Source organism: Bos grunniens, chromosome 10, assembly GCF_055505025.1.
Source record: "Bos grunniens cultivar Pamir isolate PY7600 chromosome 10, Bosgru_T2T1.0, whole genome shotgun sequence".
NCBI classification, from domain to species: domain Eukaryota; kingdom Metazoa; phylum Chordata; class Mammalia; order Artiodactyla; family Bovidae; genus Bos; species Bos grunniens.
This window is the reverse complement of record NC_141174.1, coordinates 66,170,174-66,186,906: the sequence shown is the minus strand read 5'-3', so window position 1 is coordinate 66,186,906 and position 16,733 is coordinate 66,170,174. Positions and strand designations below refer to the sequence as shown.

General features: G+C 44.4%; 1 protein-coding gene across 6 annotated transcripts in view; it reads left to right on the top strand.

Annotated features, from left to right (window-relative positions):
* Positions 1–16,733, top strand: part of MAPKBP1 (mitogen-activated protein kinase binding protein 1) — a 51,471-nt gene that overhangs the window by 7,643 nt on the left and 27,095 nt on the right. For all 6 annotated transcript variants that reach the window (XM_086321801.1, XM_086321800.1, XM_086321804.1 and 3 more), the window contains one exon: positions 16,057–16,148. In XM_086321801.1, the coding sequence (XP_086177927.1) occupies positions 16,057–16,148 (92 nt within the window). The remainder of the gene's footprint in view (positions 1–16,056; positions 16,149–16,733) is intronic.

Genomic DNA, 16,733 nt, shown 5'->3' with positions numbered 1-16,733 from the left:
GCTGATGCTAAGAGAGGTGGTTATATATCCAGTGGATGACTGAGCTGTGATTCAAATCTTGGCTGTCTTAACTCCAAAGCCTGATCCTAATCTTTATCCTGTACTCCTCCCGGGGAATCTTCATGTGCAAAATATAACACTGAGCACAGAAATATGCCTAGTATTGCTGCAGCCAAGTGTCACATCTGTGATCAGCTTGAAAAAGAGCAGTACCTTTAAAAATGTACTTTTCCCCCAACATTCCCTATAAAATTAGTTTAATTAACTTCTCAGACTGTTGTTTTAGAACCATCATTCATTAACCCTTGTCCCTGTATGTCCTTGCTCCTCTTCCCACTCCCAACTCCAGATTTCCTGGACTGTATCCCAGCTTCTCATGCTGTGGTATCCTTAGAAAATGTACAGCTTGTGGGGTTCTGTGGGTCCGCGAATGTCAAGATGACAGGGCACAGCTGTGTGGTTCCAGATGACGATAAGCCACAAGCAGTTGCTGCTTCTCTCTCGGGGTTGGAGCGAGGTCGGGGAGTGAAGTGGAGACCAACTGATGCCTTGGTTGTGTGTGTGTGTGTGTGTGTGTGTGTATAGGGGGGTATCATGAGGCTTTAAACTGTTTTTTTCCTAGATGGCAGTTGATTGTGTAGCTTATACTCCTGGTGGCTTGCTAGTACTACCTACCCCAAATCTCTCCCTCATCACCCCAGTTCTCCACCTCTGTTACCTTGTAGCTGTCCCTATGCAAACTGACCTTGTCTTTGAAGTTGTGGAGAGTCACTGAGTTGAAATGCCTGTTTTCTGTGAAAGAAACTGAATCTGGAATATCCTGTGTCGGGGCTGACCTGGGTGATGATAGCTGGGGTTCAGTGAACATGAAAATAAGCAAAAATGACATCATTTGCCCACCTGATTCTGTTTGGCTGGGCAGGCTCCAGGTTTGCTAAGTTCCTTGAGCAAGTGCCTTGCCTCACTTGATGTGAAATTTGTATTCTCTTGATTTATTTCGTCAAGTAGGCAACAGTGATAACATCAGGGGTGCAAAAGCAAGGGATCTTAATGCATGCTTTCCTGCAGCTGGCCTAGTTAATCCTGAGGAGAGGAAGCCCCAAGCTACTTTGTGATCATGAAGGAGGGGTTGAGAGCATGCTCAGAAACCTTGACTCTTGCCATCACTCAACTACTGCCTGGAGGAAGGCAAGCAGCTGCTTGTCAGGATTTAACATGCAACAGGCAGGCTGCGGGCTTGCTTGCCTCTGGGACCCTGACACTACTGGTCAGCTTCTAGCTGGAAAAATACACTATCTTTGCACAATGTGATGGTTTTCATATGACATAATAACCTGCTGCTGACTTTTCTAAACATGCCCTTTCTCCTTAGGATGTCCTTCTGTCCCCAGGCTGCTTTGGTCTCCCTTCTGAGGCCGCCATGCCACTGTGGTAGAGACTTTCCCTCCTAGCAAACCCAGAAATGGCTAGGGAACAGGGCTTCCAGGAGTTAACGTATAGACAAATTAACGGGTGGGGGCAAGAGGCCAGTGGCCTTGCTGAGATGCAGGTTAAGATTCAGACCCACCCCAAGACTCTGCAGTACCACCAGGCTCCCAAGTGATGCCCACCATACTTCCAGTTGCGTGCTGGGAGTGGGTGTGGGTGTGAGGGGATTGGTGGTAGAGCGTAGTGGGGGCTGGTGGGACAGCTTCCTCACTTCTGAGGGCACTGATTTCTCTCTCATTTGTAAAACTGGAATACTTACAGCTTCCTCCCAGGGCTGTTGTGAGGATTAAATGAGGTTTAATGAACGTGAAAGCACAGTGTAAAAGCTAAATAAGGTTACAGCTGTTACGGGGTTGCTAGTGTTATCAGGGTCCATAGATTTCTAGAATATCCAGGAATTTGTTTCTGATTTGCCGGCAAAATATTCGTTCAAGTTCCCATTTGTGAGAAGTCCTTTTTTGCAGGTTCAGCTTCTGTTCCAATGTTGAATCATCCTCTGTGCACCTTTATGCTGTGTCCTTTGCCTTGCCAATATTAACTTGTACCGACCGTGCTTTAACTAAGGACCAAAAAGAATGGCTTAGCAAATATTCTTTTTGATACCAGCTACTGTGTAATTTATTTCAGGGCTATGGATATGTTTTTTGGGAATGAAAAAACATCAAACTAGTGCACCGGGAGTGGGGAGAGTCCTAATTTACTGTGTCTGATTGAAGATCACTGGAGTAATAAGCATGCTTTTTAGCAGCAATAGCATCTATAGAAACAAATAGAACTTTTTTCTTCTTTGGGAGCTAATTCATTTATGTTGGGAAATAATTTGGGAAGTGAATTAGTCTTAGAGCTTCCTTTCAGACTAAGAATTTAAAGGCAGAGTGAAAATGCATTAATTTTATGACCCATTGTTTTGAGTTTCTATACGGGACAAGAGTGAAATAACCTGTTTAAATAATTTTTGCTTAAAGAAAATATATCTGAAGATGGGGGGACACAAGTGCATTCATACCCTTCACTATTGGTGAAAGCAGAGACTGACCTAACCGTTTTTTTAAAGGACAACTTGGTAATATCCTTTAGAAGGAAAATTTACATATTCATCTCTTGATCTAGCAGTTATAGTTCTGGGATTTTATTCTATGCAAACATTCACACCACACAAAAGTATATATAACTGAATTTTTTGTTGTTAGGGAGCATTATTCACAGTAGTAAAATCTTTGAAGTAACCATCAATAGGGGATTGATGTATATCCATAAAATGAAATACCTTGTACTTGTTGGAAAAAATGAGGTCAATCTATATATACTGACATGAGAGAGTATACAAAACCTATTATGTGACAAAAAGCAAACTGTGCAACAGTTTTTATGTTAATGTTTATTTATATTTTGTTAAGACATGTATGTTAGTATGTGCATAGAAAAAATTGTGTGGCTATGAATACCAAATTGTTGTTAAAATTGGTTACCTCAGGGAGGGAGAGTAGATTATGCTGGACATTCACTATCTACATTTCTATATTTCTGTAATGTTGGAATTTTTTTACAATGAGTCTGTGTTATTTTTGTAAGTAGAAAAAAACAATAAAGATAAAAGTCTCTCCAATTTAAACGTGTATTTCATACTTAAATCTAAAATGTTTAAATTTAAAAATCTGTATACTCATTTTATGCACAAATGTTGGAAAATATATCTGGTATAATAAACTTTGTTTCTTTTAGTATTAATAATAAGATATAAAAATATCTTTCCACAAATTCATCATTAACTTCTTGAATTTGAGATAATCCATTTCTGATATCTTTAAAAATATTTCCTTGGTTAGTTTTGGTAAACAAAATATCTTTTTATACTTTCTGAAATATATGTGCTTTCTGAAAAGATTTTTTTTTACATAATATAGAGAAACATAAAGAAGAAAACAGGCCATTCATAATTCTAACATCCAGAATAACTACTCATAGCTATATCCATTTCTGATTAAAAAGGACAGGTAAAGCTCTTTTAAAATAATAGTTGTTACTTTTATTAAGCAAAAATCTAAATCTTTTTTTGGACTTGTTAATTATAATTTAAGTCAGATTTATGAAGAGCCATGCCATGCATGTATTTACTAAAGTCAGGGGTAACAGTGTTTTGTTTGTAATCATTTAAGGCGCATGGATTATTCCATTTAGTCCTTCCCTACTCTTTCTGGAAAGGCACCAAAATCCTGCTTCCGGCTCCAACTTCTAGGATTGACTGCGATAGATGGAGGATTCTCTAGGAGATTAAAGAACTTACTAAGTAAAATAAACTAAAGAATATTCACAAATATTTTTAAAGTGCTAAAAGTGGATTCAAGGAATTCTCTGATGGTTCAGTGGTTACAGCTCCATGCTTTCACTGCCACGGGCATGGGTTCAATTGTTGGTTGGAGAACTAAGATCCCGCAAGCCACGTGGCGCAGCCAGACAAAATAAGTAAAAGGTAAAAATGGATTCAACAGATACACTCTATTAAACATTGTGCCCTGTGCTATAAGCATAGAATTGTATGAGACACAGTCTTTGCCTTCCAGGAGATTATGGAGTAGTAGGAGAGAGAAGACAAATCCATAAAGAACTTCTGTACAAGATACTAAGTAACATATGCCATGTAAATGGTGAAAATTAAGTGCTGCTCTAAGAATACCAAGGAGGGAGGAGTCACTTCTGGCCAGGGTGAACACAGAAAGAATCATAGGGGATGTGATATTTGAGCCGGTTCTTAAAGGAAGGGTAGGGTTTCAGTGTGGGGTGGTGGATGCAAGGGAAGGGCATTCCAGGCAGAAGAATATAAACTAAAGCCCTGGAGCTCCTTTCCAGAATAATGAGTAATCCAGATTGACAAATACACATGATTCATATGGTGAGTAGAAGGAAATAGAATTAGAATGATAGGGCCCATTGACAGATGGATTCTAGGCTAAGACACTATAATTTGTTCAGTTGGCGTTAGGGAATCATTGGTTCAGAAGGTAAAGAATCTGCCTGCAGTGTGGGAGACCTGGGTTCGATCCCTGTGTTGGGAAGATCCCCTGGAGGAGGGCGTGGCAACTCACTCCAGTATTCTTGCCTGGAGAATCCCCATGATTACCAGAGAAGCCTGTAGGGCTACAGTCCATGGGGTCACAAAGAGTTGGACAGGACTGAGCAACTAAGTACAGCACAAGGAGTCATTGAAGGCTTCCCTGGTAACTCAGCAGGTAAAGAATCTGCCTGCCATGCAGGAGACCCCGGTTCAATTCCTGGGTTGGGAAGATCCCTTGGAGGAGGGCATGGCAACTCATCTAGTATTCTTGCCTGGAGAATCCCCATGGACAGAGGAGTCTGGTGGGCTACAGTCCATGGGATTGCAAAGAGACGGACACAATGGAGAGACTAAGCACAGCACGAGTCATTGAAAGTTTTTGAGTAGAGTAGGGACATGATCATAGCTATACTACGGAAGGATTATTTTGATGGGTTGGGGAGGGGAGGGCAGAGTCTGCAGTAAGGAGATTGATTAGAAAGCCATCACCATATTCAGGAATATGGTGCTGAAGGCCTCAACCAGGGTGTTGGTGTTAGCAATGGAAAGGAAAGTGTTAGTTGCTCAGTCATGACTCTTTTGTGACCCCCATGGACTGTAACCCACCAGGCTCCCTCTGTCCATGGAATTCTCCAGGCAGAAATACTGGAGTGGGTTGCCATTCCTTTCTCTAGGGAATCTTCCCTATTCAGGAATTGAACCCAGGTCTCCTGAATGGCAGGTGGATTCTTTACTGTCTGAGTCACCAAGGAAGCCTAGAGGAAGGCAAGTCAGCATTTTATAGAGAATAACACATTGAAATGATCTTCCTTCTTCAAAGAGAGTCCCATGGCACATGTTGGAGTGATTGCAGGGGCACTGAGCGTCCTCTCCACTCCACATGTCCTAGAACACACAATTACCTTGCACGGTTAGTCCAGATAAAGAACAGTTAGTACTCTCCCTCGTTACAAAGTTTGGAAACCAAGAGATTAAGAAAACTCAGGGATGGAGAGATGGTGAATGAAGAAGAATCAGACCCTTCTTGATCAGATTTTTTAGGTCATAAGGCTTTGTTTGTGGTTCCGGTATTGTTATAGCAAGGACTGACCTTAGTGAGGGAAAAAAAAAATTTTTTTTTCCCTTTATTCTGGTTGCTTAAATTGAGGTGTCTCCTATCCTTGCCTTTCTGATAACTGGAAGGGAAAGGGAAGGTAGGAATACTGCCCTGTACCAGGCACTGTGTTATTCAAGCTGTTCTTTGGAATTGGCTATTGGTTATATTATACTTGAGTCGTTTGGCTAAAGGCCCCTCATTCCCTCTCTTCTGGTCTGAGGTCCGGTGCCATCCTTAGCTCCTCTATCTGCACATGAAAATGCTTCTGACCCTGTCAATGTCAGTTTCCTTGGAAATAGGTGTCAGCCGTCTATGCTGTAGGTTCTAGAGCCAGCTGGACACGGGTAAGCTGTGACAACGTGGGGTACTCTGACATCGGAAGACCCTTTGTTACTCTTTTTTCTCTGCAACATCTCAGAGAGGAAAGGTCAGAACCCATTTTTATTATTTTTTTTTCAGTTTATGTATTTATTTTTTTACTTTACAACGTTGTGTTGGTTTTGTCATACATTGGCATGAATCTGCCATGGGTGTACATGTGTTCCCCATCCTGAACCCCTCTCTCACCTCCCTCCCCATCCCATCCCTCTGGGTCATCCCAGTGCACCAGTCTCGAGCACCCTGTATCATGCACCTGGACTGGTGGTTCGTTTCACATATGATAATTTACATGTTTCAATGCCATTCTCCCATATCATCCCACCCTCGCCCTCTCCCACAGAGTCCAAAAGACTGTTCTATACATCTGTGTCTCTTTTGTTGTCTCGCATACAGGTTATCGTTACCATCTTTCTAAATTCCACACATATGCGTTAGTATACTGTATTGGTGTAGAACCCATTTATAGACCCAGTTACATTACTGATAAGGGCTGCTACTTTAAAAAAACAAACATTAACACAGGCAGGAGAGGACCCTGTTGCCTCTCTACTTCCTCCTGCGCCCTTTGCCTTCGATCTTGGTGCTCAGACCTGTCCCCACTGCCTTCACGATGGTGTGGTGACTTCCTTGTGTGCTCTTCAGAAGTGACAACATTTTGGTGGTTTGGGAGAACCTGAGCTCCCTCCTTGGTCACCATGATTTCTGAAACCAGACAGACCTATGTTTGAATCCTGGTTCTTCCATTCACTAATTACCTGACTCCTTTATCTCTGAGATGGAGCTAATACTAGTCCTTGATCAAGTTGTAAAGAGTATTAGAAGAGATGATCTTTCGAAGTGTTTAGCACAGTTGTTGGCACAGAGTACACATTCAGTAGATGGTATCTGGTATAGTTGTAGATTCTCTTTCTGCCCAAGACCCTTTGCACCCCATGAATCTGGGTATTCTGAAGAATAAGACTACTCGGAATGTTGTTTTCCTCCCTAGTCACAGGAGGAGGGGTTGAAATTTGAAAATAAAAAGGCAAAATGCTTTAATTGAATAGTTCCCTACCCTATCAATCACTGGAACCTCCTGGAGAGCTTTAATAAGCAGCTTCACCTCGACCCCACCCTCCCATAGCTGTTGATCAGGAATCTTGCAGAGGCAGGGTCTGGGTAAAAGGTGGGGACTGCTTTGTGAACAAAACTTAGTAAGTCCTCTGAGTAGTTTTACTGACGGGGCAGAATTGGGAACCTCTGTTCTCTAGTCCCCAGGGGCTTATTGGCTAAAGGATTTCTAAGGTCACCTCTTCTCAAACAGTGGCAGACTCACCTTCTTTAGTTGCTGAGACTGTTTTACTCCTAGCACTGCAGAATTGGCTCAATTCCAACTAATCTTGAGCTCTAGTGAGGGGACTGGGTTATTCTGTCATAGTGGAAGTTATTTGTCTCAGAGACTTCATGGCATAGACAGTAGAACTGGAAATTGTCCATATGGGGTAGAGACCAGGAGCAGAGTGGAGAGGCAAGGTTTGTTCTACACTCTTGGAGTGGCCATTGTGTCTCTTCCTGCCTCTCACCAGCTGGCCCTTTGCATTCTGAACAAACAGGAGTGAGTGAGCTTGGGCCCGATACCTGCTTCCCCCTTCCCTCTCCCAGGGCTGGTCACTGGGTCTTTGCCCAGCTGGCTAAGTCCCTGCGCAAAGCCTCCTGGCCTTGAACTTTCTTTGTGGCTTTTGTATAAGTGGCAATTCTCAAAATCTGGTGGAGAATCTGCTTTGTGAGATTAGAGTGTAGTGTGTGGGCAAGAGACAGGCGTAGTTATTCTTAACCTGCAGGAAGGGAGGGTTTTGCAGAGAGGGCTCTGCCTCTGTCAGGTCTGTGACATGCTTGTTTATAGAAATAACAAGCCCATAGTTTGGCTGGAATGACTTATAACTTAGGTATTTGTAACTTGTATTGAGTGGGATTGAGAAGTAGAGAAAGGGTGAAGGGGGAAGAAAGAAACTGATGGCAACAAAACATGGCAAGCAAAACAGCATCCTCTCAGTTGCGTCGCGGGGGTTTCTTTATCATTCTGAAGTCAGCTGAATCCTAGATGACCCTGGCCTTTTGTAGCTCTGGCCTCTTAGTTTTCTCTCGGGGGAGCAGCTGCTTTCTTCAGGGAGCACCACAGACTCCCTGTTGTAGTCCCTCACACCGAGAGTGCAAGGACAGATCAGAATCACGTACACCGTGGGCTCCATAGAAGCCCTTCCCTGGCAGTGCTGTTGTCTTGCCTCCACACACTGAATCTTTCATTGGCTGGTGCCTCTCTTCTAGCATGTAGACTGATCAGATCTAGGGACTAGAGAGACACCAGAAGAGTTTAGAAGGCCTTATGCAGAGTTCCTGAGATCAAGTGTTTGCGGGGGTGGGGGGTGGGGGGTGGGACGGCTTGGGACCCTGTGCTGTGCCACCAGTTTTGCAGATGGCTTTGGAGTCCATTTCTTTGCTTCCTTCACTTCTTTTTAGCACTTACATTAACTATCCCTTCCTTCTGATAACTCTCCCTTTCACTAGCTTCCTGGTTCTCCTCTCTTTCTAACTGCCTGAGATCTCATTGTTCCCATACTCCAAAAACAGCTACTCCCCACATTTCTGCCCACCAGCCTCACTCTCTCTCCCCTCCGTCTCCTCCCATCTCATTGCATTTCAGTGGTGGCTTTCACCTCCATGTAAATAATTTTCAGATATCTGTTTCTAGTCCTTACCTCTCTCCCAAGCATCAATTCCATGTGTATGTTGCTAAGCTAAATTGAATGTTTATAGTAGTGTAGTAGTGTTATTCGCTCAGTTGTGTCCGACTCTTTCCAACCCCGTGAACTATATAGCCCGCCAGGCTTCTCTGTCTATTGGATTTCCCAGGCAAGAATACTGAAGTGGGTTGCCATTTCCTTCTCAAGGGTATCTTCTTGACCCAGGGATCGAACCTGGGTCTCCCACATTGCAGGCAGATTCTTTACCATCTGAGCCACCAGGGAAACCCCAAATGTTTTGTGGTTCCTACAAAATATTCCTGAAGCGCCATAGATTCGACACATCTAAAACCGACATCAACAGTTCCCATCCTCCCGCTCTGTCCAGACCCCCTTTCTCTGATCATGGTACCATTTCTTATCATAGCACCACCTTGTTCCCTGTCTCTGAAGTTAAAAATTTGAGTCTTTTGTCTTTTTTCTACAGGGTTGTACAGTGCCTAGTCTTGCCAATTCTTTTTGCTTTGTCACTTTCTCCTTTGTCATTATTTCTTTTCTACTCTCACTGTCTCTATGCTGGTCTAGATCCTTACTACTCTTCACTTGAGCTATCGTAATAGTCTCCTATATGGGCTCCCTGCCTGAGCTGTGCTTTGATGTATATAGCTTTGATTATGTCCCTGGTTCGAAACCCTCCTGGGGCTTCCCAGAGTCTCCAAAAGACCTGACTTAGTTTGATAACCAGGGCCTTCCTGATCTGGTTGCAGTCTACCTTTTCTGACCTAACTCTCCTGCAGAAAGTCCTTGCTTTCACTGTTGCTGCTGTTTTCCTTCTGCCAAACTCATTCATGCAGCTTCTTCTACTGAGAATTCCTTCTCTCTATATGTCCATCTGTCAAAATCCTATCCTCACTGCAAGGCCCAGGTCACATTCCATCTAATCTTCCAGGAAAGCTCATTGATTCCCTTTCCTGATCCTGTTCAGAAACCACCTCTCTTCCTCCTCTTGGAGCACTTCATATCTTTCTTATGACCCTATCACTTGCTGGATTGCTCTGTAGTATGTCATTGATCTTCCCTATTGGATTTTGAGGATAGAGGGTTGAGTCTGCACTCTGCATTTTAGGACTCTAACAGCATCCCAGTGACTTTCACACATTTTAAAGAACAACTCATATTAAGAAATGTGCTTTACATTGTGACCCAGTGCACACACACATACCCCTGAAATAAAGTGTCATGATCAGTACTTACCATTACTACATGCCATGAGGTCTGTTTTTTGTTCTAGCTATTCATTACCTATTAAATCAATTTCAGATCCCATTAATAGGCTGCAGTCTGCATTCTGGAAAATACTGTTCTATGGAGAATGAATGAGTAGTCCTGTCTATTGCCTCTGAGCCACCTGTTTTTTCCATCTACTTTAATGAGAGCCAGAAGAGCTCTTAAACAGTTGGCTTTAGTCTTTCCTTCTCTCTTGGGAATAGGCAATTATGAAGTTATCCCTTTATCTCATTACAGTGAGGAATGATTCTGCTTTCCTTCTTTCTCTTAGGAGGATGCAATACTGCCCTGCCTAGTGCACGTTGGGAGGGGTGGGCATTCAAGCCTTCCTTTGCAGTGTGTCTGTAGTAATTCTGCCCTCCTGCAACCTTGCTGCTGGGGAAAGATGACACCTTTCTGGCTGGTTTAGGCTTTCCTCCATCTCAACACTCTCCACCTGCCCAAGGAGTGGCTGGGTCACAACTTGAGTATTCTCCCTGCTTCTAGGCTATGTTTCAGATGTGGAGGAGAGCACTGCAGAGTCCAGAGGTGGTGCCCTCTTCTTAATTCTGAGTTTTCAATTGCCCTTGATGTTCCTAGAACTGTATATGTATCGGGGTGCCAGCTGCATGGGCCAGAATCAATTACCTGGACTGGTGTATCTGTGGAGCTGTATTTCATTGACATTTGGGCCATGAGGATTTGGAGCTGAAGTTCCTATCAGAACTTGGGGCCCCATCCCTGACTTTGAGGACAGCTATTTTCTCACAGGGCCTGATTCCTGCCTCATTTTCCTCAAATGATGCTCGAGGCCAGAACTCTGTTGCTGGTAGGCTTGCTTCCTTATGAAGAGATGCTATAGTATACAGGAGGGGCTAGTTATTGGTTCCCAAGGTGTGGTCAGAGAATCCCTGGGGTCCCCAAAACCCTTTAAGGGCATCTCTGTGGTCTCCTCTTTTCCAATTACATATACAGATAAGGCCAGATTTTCTTTATCTTCACCTAAAATAACATATCATAGCAGATTGCATGCAGATGCAGATATGAGAATCCAGTTGTTTTCTATTGAGCCAGACATTAGAGAGATTGGGAAAAATGTTAAACAGCGCCACTCTTCTCACTAAATGTTTTTGATTTTGTTTTGGAAACTAGAGTTACTTTTAATAAAAGTGTTAACATGTAATGGGGTTTTTTTTATTACTTTTGAACAAATTAAATAATTTCAGTATTTCCATTGTAATTTCTAATATAACCAGTATTGATATTTACAACTTATATAAACAAAAGCTCTTTGGGTCTTTGATCATTTCTAAGAGTGTAAGGAAACCAAAGCACGTAAGAGACCAACCAAAACGTGTGAAAATTGCTGGGCTAGGTCATACCATGGTAACAAATCTCCTCACCATCTGCCCGACTTAACAGATAGTTTATTTCTTGTTCCCGCTTGTGTTCACTGTGGGTCAGCATGGGCACTCTGTTCATCAGTCACTCAGGGACCCAGGCTGAGGGGGCTGTCTCATCACCTGTGGCCAGGCTTAGCAGTCAGGAGACGGGCTGTGTGCAGTAGTCCTTGAAAACTTCCACCAGAAGAAAGTGGTGTGTCGGGAGCATTGCAAATGAAACACAGCCTGACAAACACTGAAGTGAGGAACCTAAATCCAGTAAAAACAGATTCTTGAGTTCTCTGTTGCCCTTCCCCTCACATTGCTGGGCCAGCAGGTGCCAACAAAGTGGCTTGAGGATAAAGAGAAGTCAGGGATGTAAACTATAGAAGGATGTTGCTCATAAGGTGCTGAGCCCCACACCACATCCTGGACCATATCTTTTCTGTCTTTTAAACTTCTACTGTGCAGTATTTAAGACATACACTAAATACACGTGGAATAATGAACAGTTGTGTGCCCACCATCAACTTAAGAAACAAAATGTCACCCGTACCATTAACCTCCCTTTGTACTCGTCCTCATCTGGACATGGTCTTTCTGTCACAGCCAGTTTTACTTTATTATTATTTTTTAGCCATGCGGGTTGAGGGATCTTAGTTCTCTGACCAGGGATTGAACCTGTGCCATGGCAGTGAAAGCACTGACTCCTCACCACTGGACAACCAGGGAACTCCTACACACCCAGTTTTAGATACTTTGTGGAGAGCAACTCTACTGGCCTGAAAACCCCAGTTTTCTTGTGCTTCCCATCTCTGTTGTTTCACTGTTGCCAGAGCCTCTGCCATGCATTTACTTATTCATCAAATATTTATCAAGTGCCCATTTTGTGCCAGGCACTGTTTAAAGTGCTAGGGATGCATCAGGGAGGGGCAGCAACTTAGGCCATGCCCTTGAGGAGCTCCTGTTATGGTAGAGGAGACAGACAGTAAGGATGTGGACAAAGAATCCATGTCGGGTCACTGCCTGACTCTTACGTACGATGAAGGAAAGTAAAGCAGGATAGGTTGGGTATAGAGGAATAGCAGTAAAGCCAGTCTGGAAAGCCCTCTCTGAGGAGACCTTTGAGCAAAGACCCTAGTGAATTAGCTGAGTGAGTAGTTGAAGGAAGAGCATTTTAGTGTAAGAAATAAATAGCATACGCAGAGAACCGGAAGCTAGAATCTCCTTGTGGTGCTTAAGGCAGCCAGGATGGTTGGAGTGGAATAAGGGAGGGGAAGTGAAGGAAATGAGGTCAAAGAGGTAGCCAGGGGCCAGGTGACTCAGGATTCTGTAAACCAGGGTAAAGACGTTGGATTTAAACTTAAGGATGGGGAACAGTTGGAGGCATTTGAGCAGCATAACGACACGAACTCCCATCTTTCTTAAAAGAAGCACGGTGGCCAGCCATGTTGAGAAAAAAGCTATAGGAAGCAAGGCCGGAAGCAGAGAGAACACATGGGACTTAGAGCCATAGTCCAGGGCAGAGAGGAAGGTTGCTTGAGCTTAGTGTTGCGTTGGTAAATGTTTACACACTCTCTGAGGGGCAAAGAGGGGCCCAGCTTGTAGTGCTGTCTGGTTTCATGGTGTCAGTGCTCCTGTCTTGGTGATTTCAAGCTACCAGTGTGCTCTCGCTGTGTATGGAGCTGGGGCAGAGGTTCACAGTCACTCTCCCGAGGCAGTGCGAGCCACCGTAGCACCCCGCTGCTTGAACTTGGGCCTTCTCAGCCTGGGGTGTGTTTGCAAAGGGGTGTCCAGGCTTGTCTCCGTTTCCTAGGGTAGATGGAAGCTGTCCCAGGAAGGGGTATGGAGAGGGTTATGAGAGGAGAGAGTCAGTTCCTGAGGTCTGTTGCCCAGGAGCCTCGCAGGATAAGCCTAGACATTGGAAGCCCTGCAAGAGCTCTGGACTCTCAGATCTTTGAAAGTGGAGCTCAGCCCCAAACCTCCCTGCAAACAGGAAGCTGGTTTGAGTTAGAACATAAAATAAAAACCAGCTGATGCCCCTGAATGTTTTTCCCCTGCTCCTCCCCCTCCACAGAGCCAAAGGAAACTGCCTTTTTTTCCCCCTGGATAGCTGCTCAGAAAGCCAGGAGAAGCCAAAACTCATAAATCCTTTGAAAATCGTCCAAGTTTTGAGCCTGGGCGAGCTCCTGTCCTTGGGGTTTCCTAGCCCGGATGTCTGCTCTCCTGCCGAGAGTCCTAGGAGGAAAGTGACAGAGGAGCACAGAGGTGGCAGGGACCACGGCTGAATCCCAGGCCCAGTGGGGGAGATGGTCCTTAGCAGGGTCCCAGACTGCCACTTCAGTCCACTTATAGGGCACGAAATCAGTTACGTGGGCCAAGACCAGAATTACTTTTTAATGAAATGGAATATAATACAAACTGGAGTATATCACACGCAACAAGAGTTAACTATTGTTCTGTGAAACTTTCATTTCAGCTTTATGAACAAGCTCACACATGCATGTATGTTTACCCTGGATCAAGCTGTAAACTGTCTCTTAACATGGGTTGTGGTCGAAATCATTTGATAAACACTGGTCTTTGAGGTCTGAGTAACACATATCTCCTTCCTGCTTTATATTGCTGCTGAAAACTCCAAGCTAGTTCCAGAATTAATTCTCTGTGGAACTGGATCATCTACCCACAAAACACCTACCCAAATTCCTGTCAGAGGGAAGGCAAGCTGAGAACCAACAGACTGGTCTAATTCTTTGGGACCAAAGCTGAAGCATAAGGGAGGGATTGATGCAAATATGAATCCAAAGGATTTGCCTGAAATCAGATTAGCTTGGAGAGAATAGGAGTTGAGCCTCGTTTTTAGCTCAGCCCTTGCTTTGGTGACCTTTCTCATCTATGTGGGTAATGCTGGCCTCAGGCTCCTCTTTCTCTGCAGTAGGCAGTTGGCGCAGCAGGAATGTTCCTGAGCACCCCTCCCTCAGCAATAGCCAGAGGCACAGTGCCAGGATGGGGGCGATGCTATGAACTGAGCACTCCCAGGCTTCCCCAGGGTTGTTCGGTGTTCTCCAGTCTGTGTGCAGTGCTCAGACCTTTGAGAAAGGTTGACTGGGTGCCCAGGGGTGGGGGAGGATTGCTAAGCTGAGAAGAAGTGTGTAAAGAGGCATGTTAGAGCAAAGTATCAAGAATGTCTAGAGCAAACGAAAGTTAGTTTATCCCCCACTCGGTTTAGTGCCTGCGAAAGACCCAAGGGTAGCTGGCGAGTTTGGCTCTTGGCCAGGTTGCTGTGGCTAGGCATGGTGCCCTCGAACTAAACTGCCTCTGTCAGTGAGTAGGCATGTGTTGGAATTCCTGGTCTCCATCCTCAAGAAGTGCAGAAGACTCTTGGGGACCTTCTGAAGGAATAGCTTTCATTACAATATCCCAGTAAACTTATTTTGGTCTTTGGCCACCTCAGGGCATTTCTTTACAACATAATTCAAACTAAAGTGGTCCTTGGATATAAGAATTTAAACTGGCCCTCTAGGAACACTTGGAATTCTCCAGTTGGGAGAGTAAGAAAGAGGAGAGATACTAAAGTGATATGGGCTTTCCCTCTCTAGAAACTGACATGGACTAGTAGCCTGTGACTACTTCTGAAGTGTTTCTGGTTCACGAGGCCCTATTAAGGCCCCAGAGACTCTTAACAGAATACACTCTAGCCTGTTTACATGGCTGTTCTGCATTCTGAAGCCCTGCCATCTGAACCAACGAGGACAAGAGGACCTCCCCGAGGAGGGCCAGTGCAGGGGGCCCAGATAGTGCTGAGGAGACTGGCCCTGGAGTGACAGGCGAGGCATTCCGTAGCAGGGGGTGAGGTGGAGTGATGAGTTACACGGCAGTCTGAATCGTACATAGGATCATCTAGGAGAAAGCTCAGTGAACTAGTCTGAGGTTAGTCCAGTACGTGTCCCAGGGCCTGCAGACAGTGTAGGGTAGCAACAGTGACGATGAGAGTGATGGTGAACGTCTCCTGGGGCCGTGTTCTCTCAGAATCTCTGAGTACTTTGCACGTTTCCCTTTCATCTATGTGAGAGTTGTGGCTTAATAATAATAATTAGAGTGCTCTGAGCATCTGTGCTTTGCAAAACACAGCATTAAGCCATGTCTCTGCCTCCTAGGCTTACAGTCTGTATGAACTGGCTGCCATCTGATGGAGGGGAAGAGTGTGATGGAACGCATAGATCAGGGGTATTATGAGTCACCTAATTGATACCTAACATTCCCCCGGCTCTGGGAGATGAGAGTGGCCTTTCTTTCGTGCCTGCCAAGGCACGATCAGTGACATCCCCTGAGTCTCACAGGCCCAAGAGGCCAGTCTGGGGACCCAGGGCTTTATCTTGTAAATGGAGTTTTCCTGGATTGGGGGAGTACTTGTTCCTCTGTGGCCATGAACTGAGTTTTAACCACTTCATTTTCTTCTCTTTGGATCCAGCAGTTTGATCACTGTTAAAAGCTGGTGATGTACACTGTCTATTTTTGGCGTGTGATCAGGGGGCCTATGCCAAATCAGAACTTGGACAAGCCCCATTCTCCAGACGACAGGGTCACCAGGAAAGCAGTCAGCGTGGGAGAACACCTCCTTCCCAACCCCCTCTGTCCATAACATAACACTTCTCTGTCTTGTTCTCACAGGTGACCTTGGAGAAGGTGCTTGGAATTACAGTGTCTGGAGGCAGAGGACTTGCCTGTGACCCCCGATCGGGTTTAGTTGCCTATCCAGCTGGGTGAGTATCTTGGCAGTGGTCTTACTACACGGGAGCTTATAGCTATGCTAAATCAGTTGGAGCAGGCAGGGTTTTCTGGTGTCTTCTGGACGATACATCCAGGCTCATGTTTTGGTGCCGTTTTTATAAATGAGATGCAGGGCCACATAAAGGCTCCGTGTTGATTGTTGTCTTTGTTGTCATCCTGTCCTGCTCTTTGGCCACCTACACCCACCCACACATACAGATTTATACTTTGTATTACACGCAGCTCCCAACTGTTTTCAGTGTCTTTAATATCTACCTTTTAGTCATTTTTGTTTTTATTATTTTTTTAAATTTTTGTTTTATACTGCAATAGAGTTGATTTACAATGTTGTGTTAGTTTCAAGTGTACAGCAAAGTGATTTAGTTATACATATACATATATCCTTTTTTAGATCCTTTTCGCATGTTATTACATAGTACTGAGTTCCCTGTGCTATACAGTCTTACTGATTATTTATTTTATATATAGTAGTATGTATATATTAATCCCAACCTCCTAATTTACCCCTCCCCAACTCCCGCCTTTCCCCTTTGGTAACTGTAAGTTTGTTTGAAGCC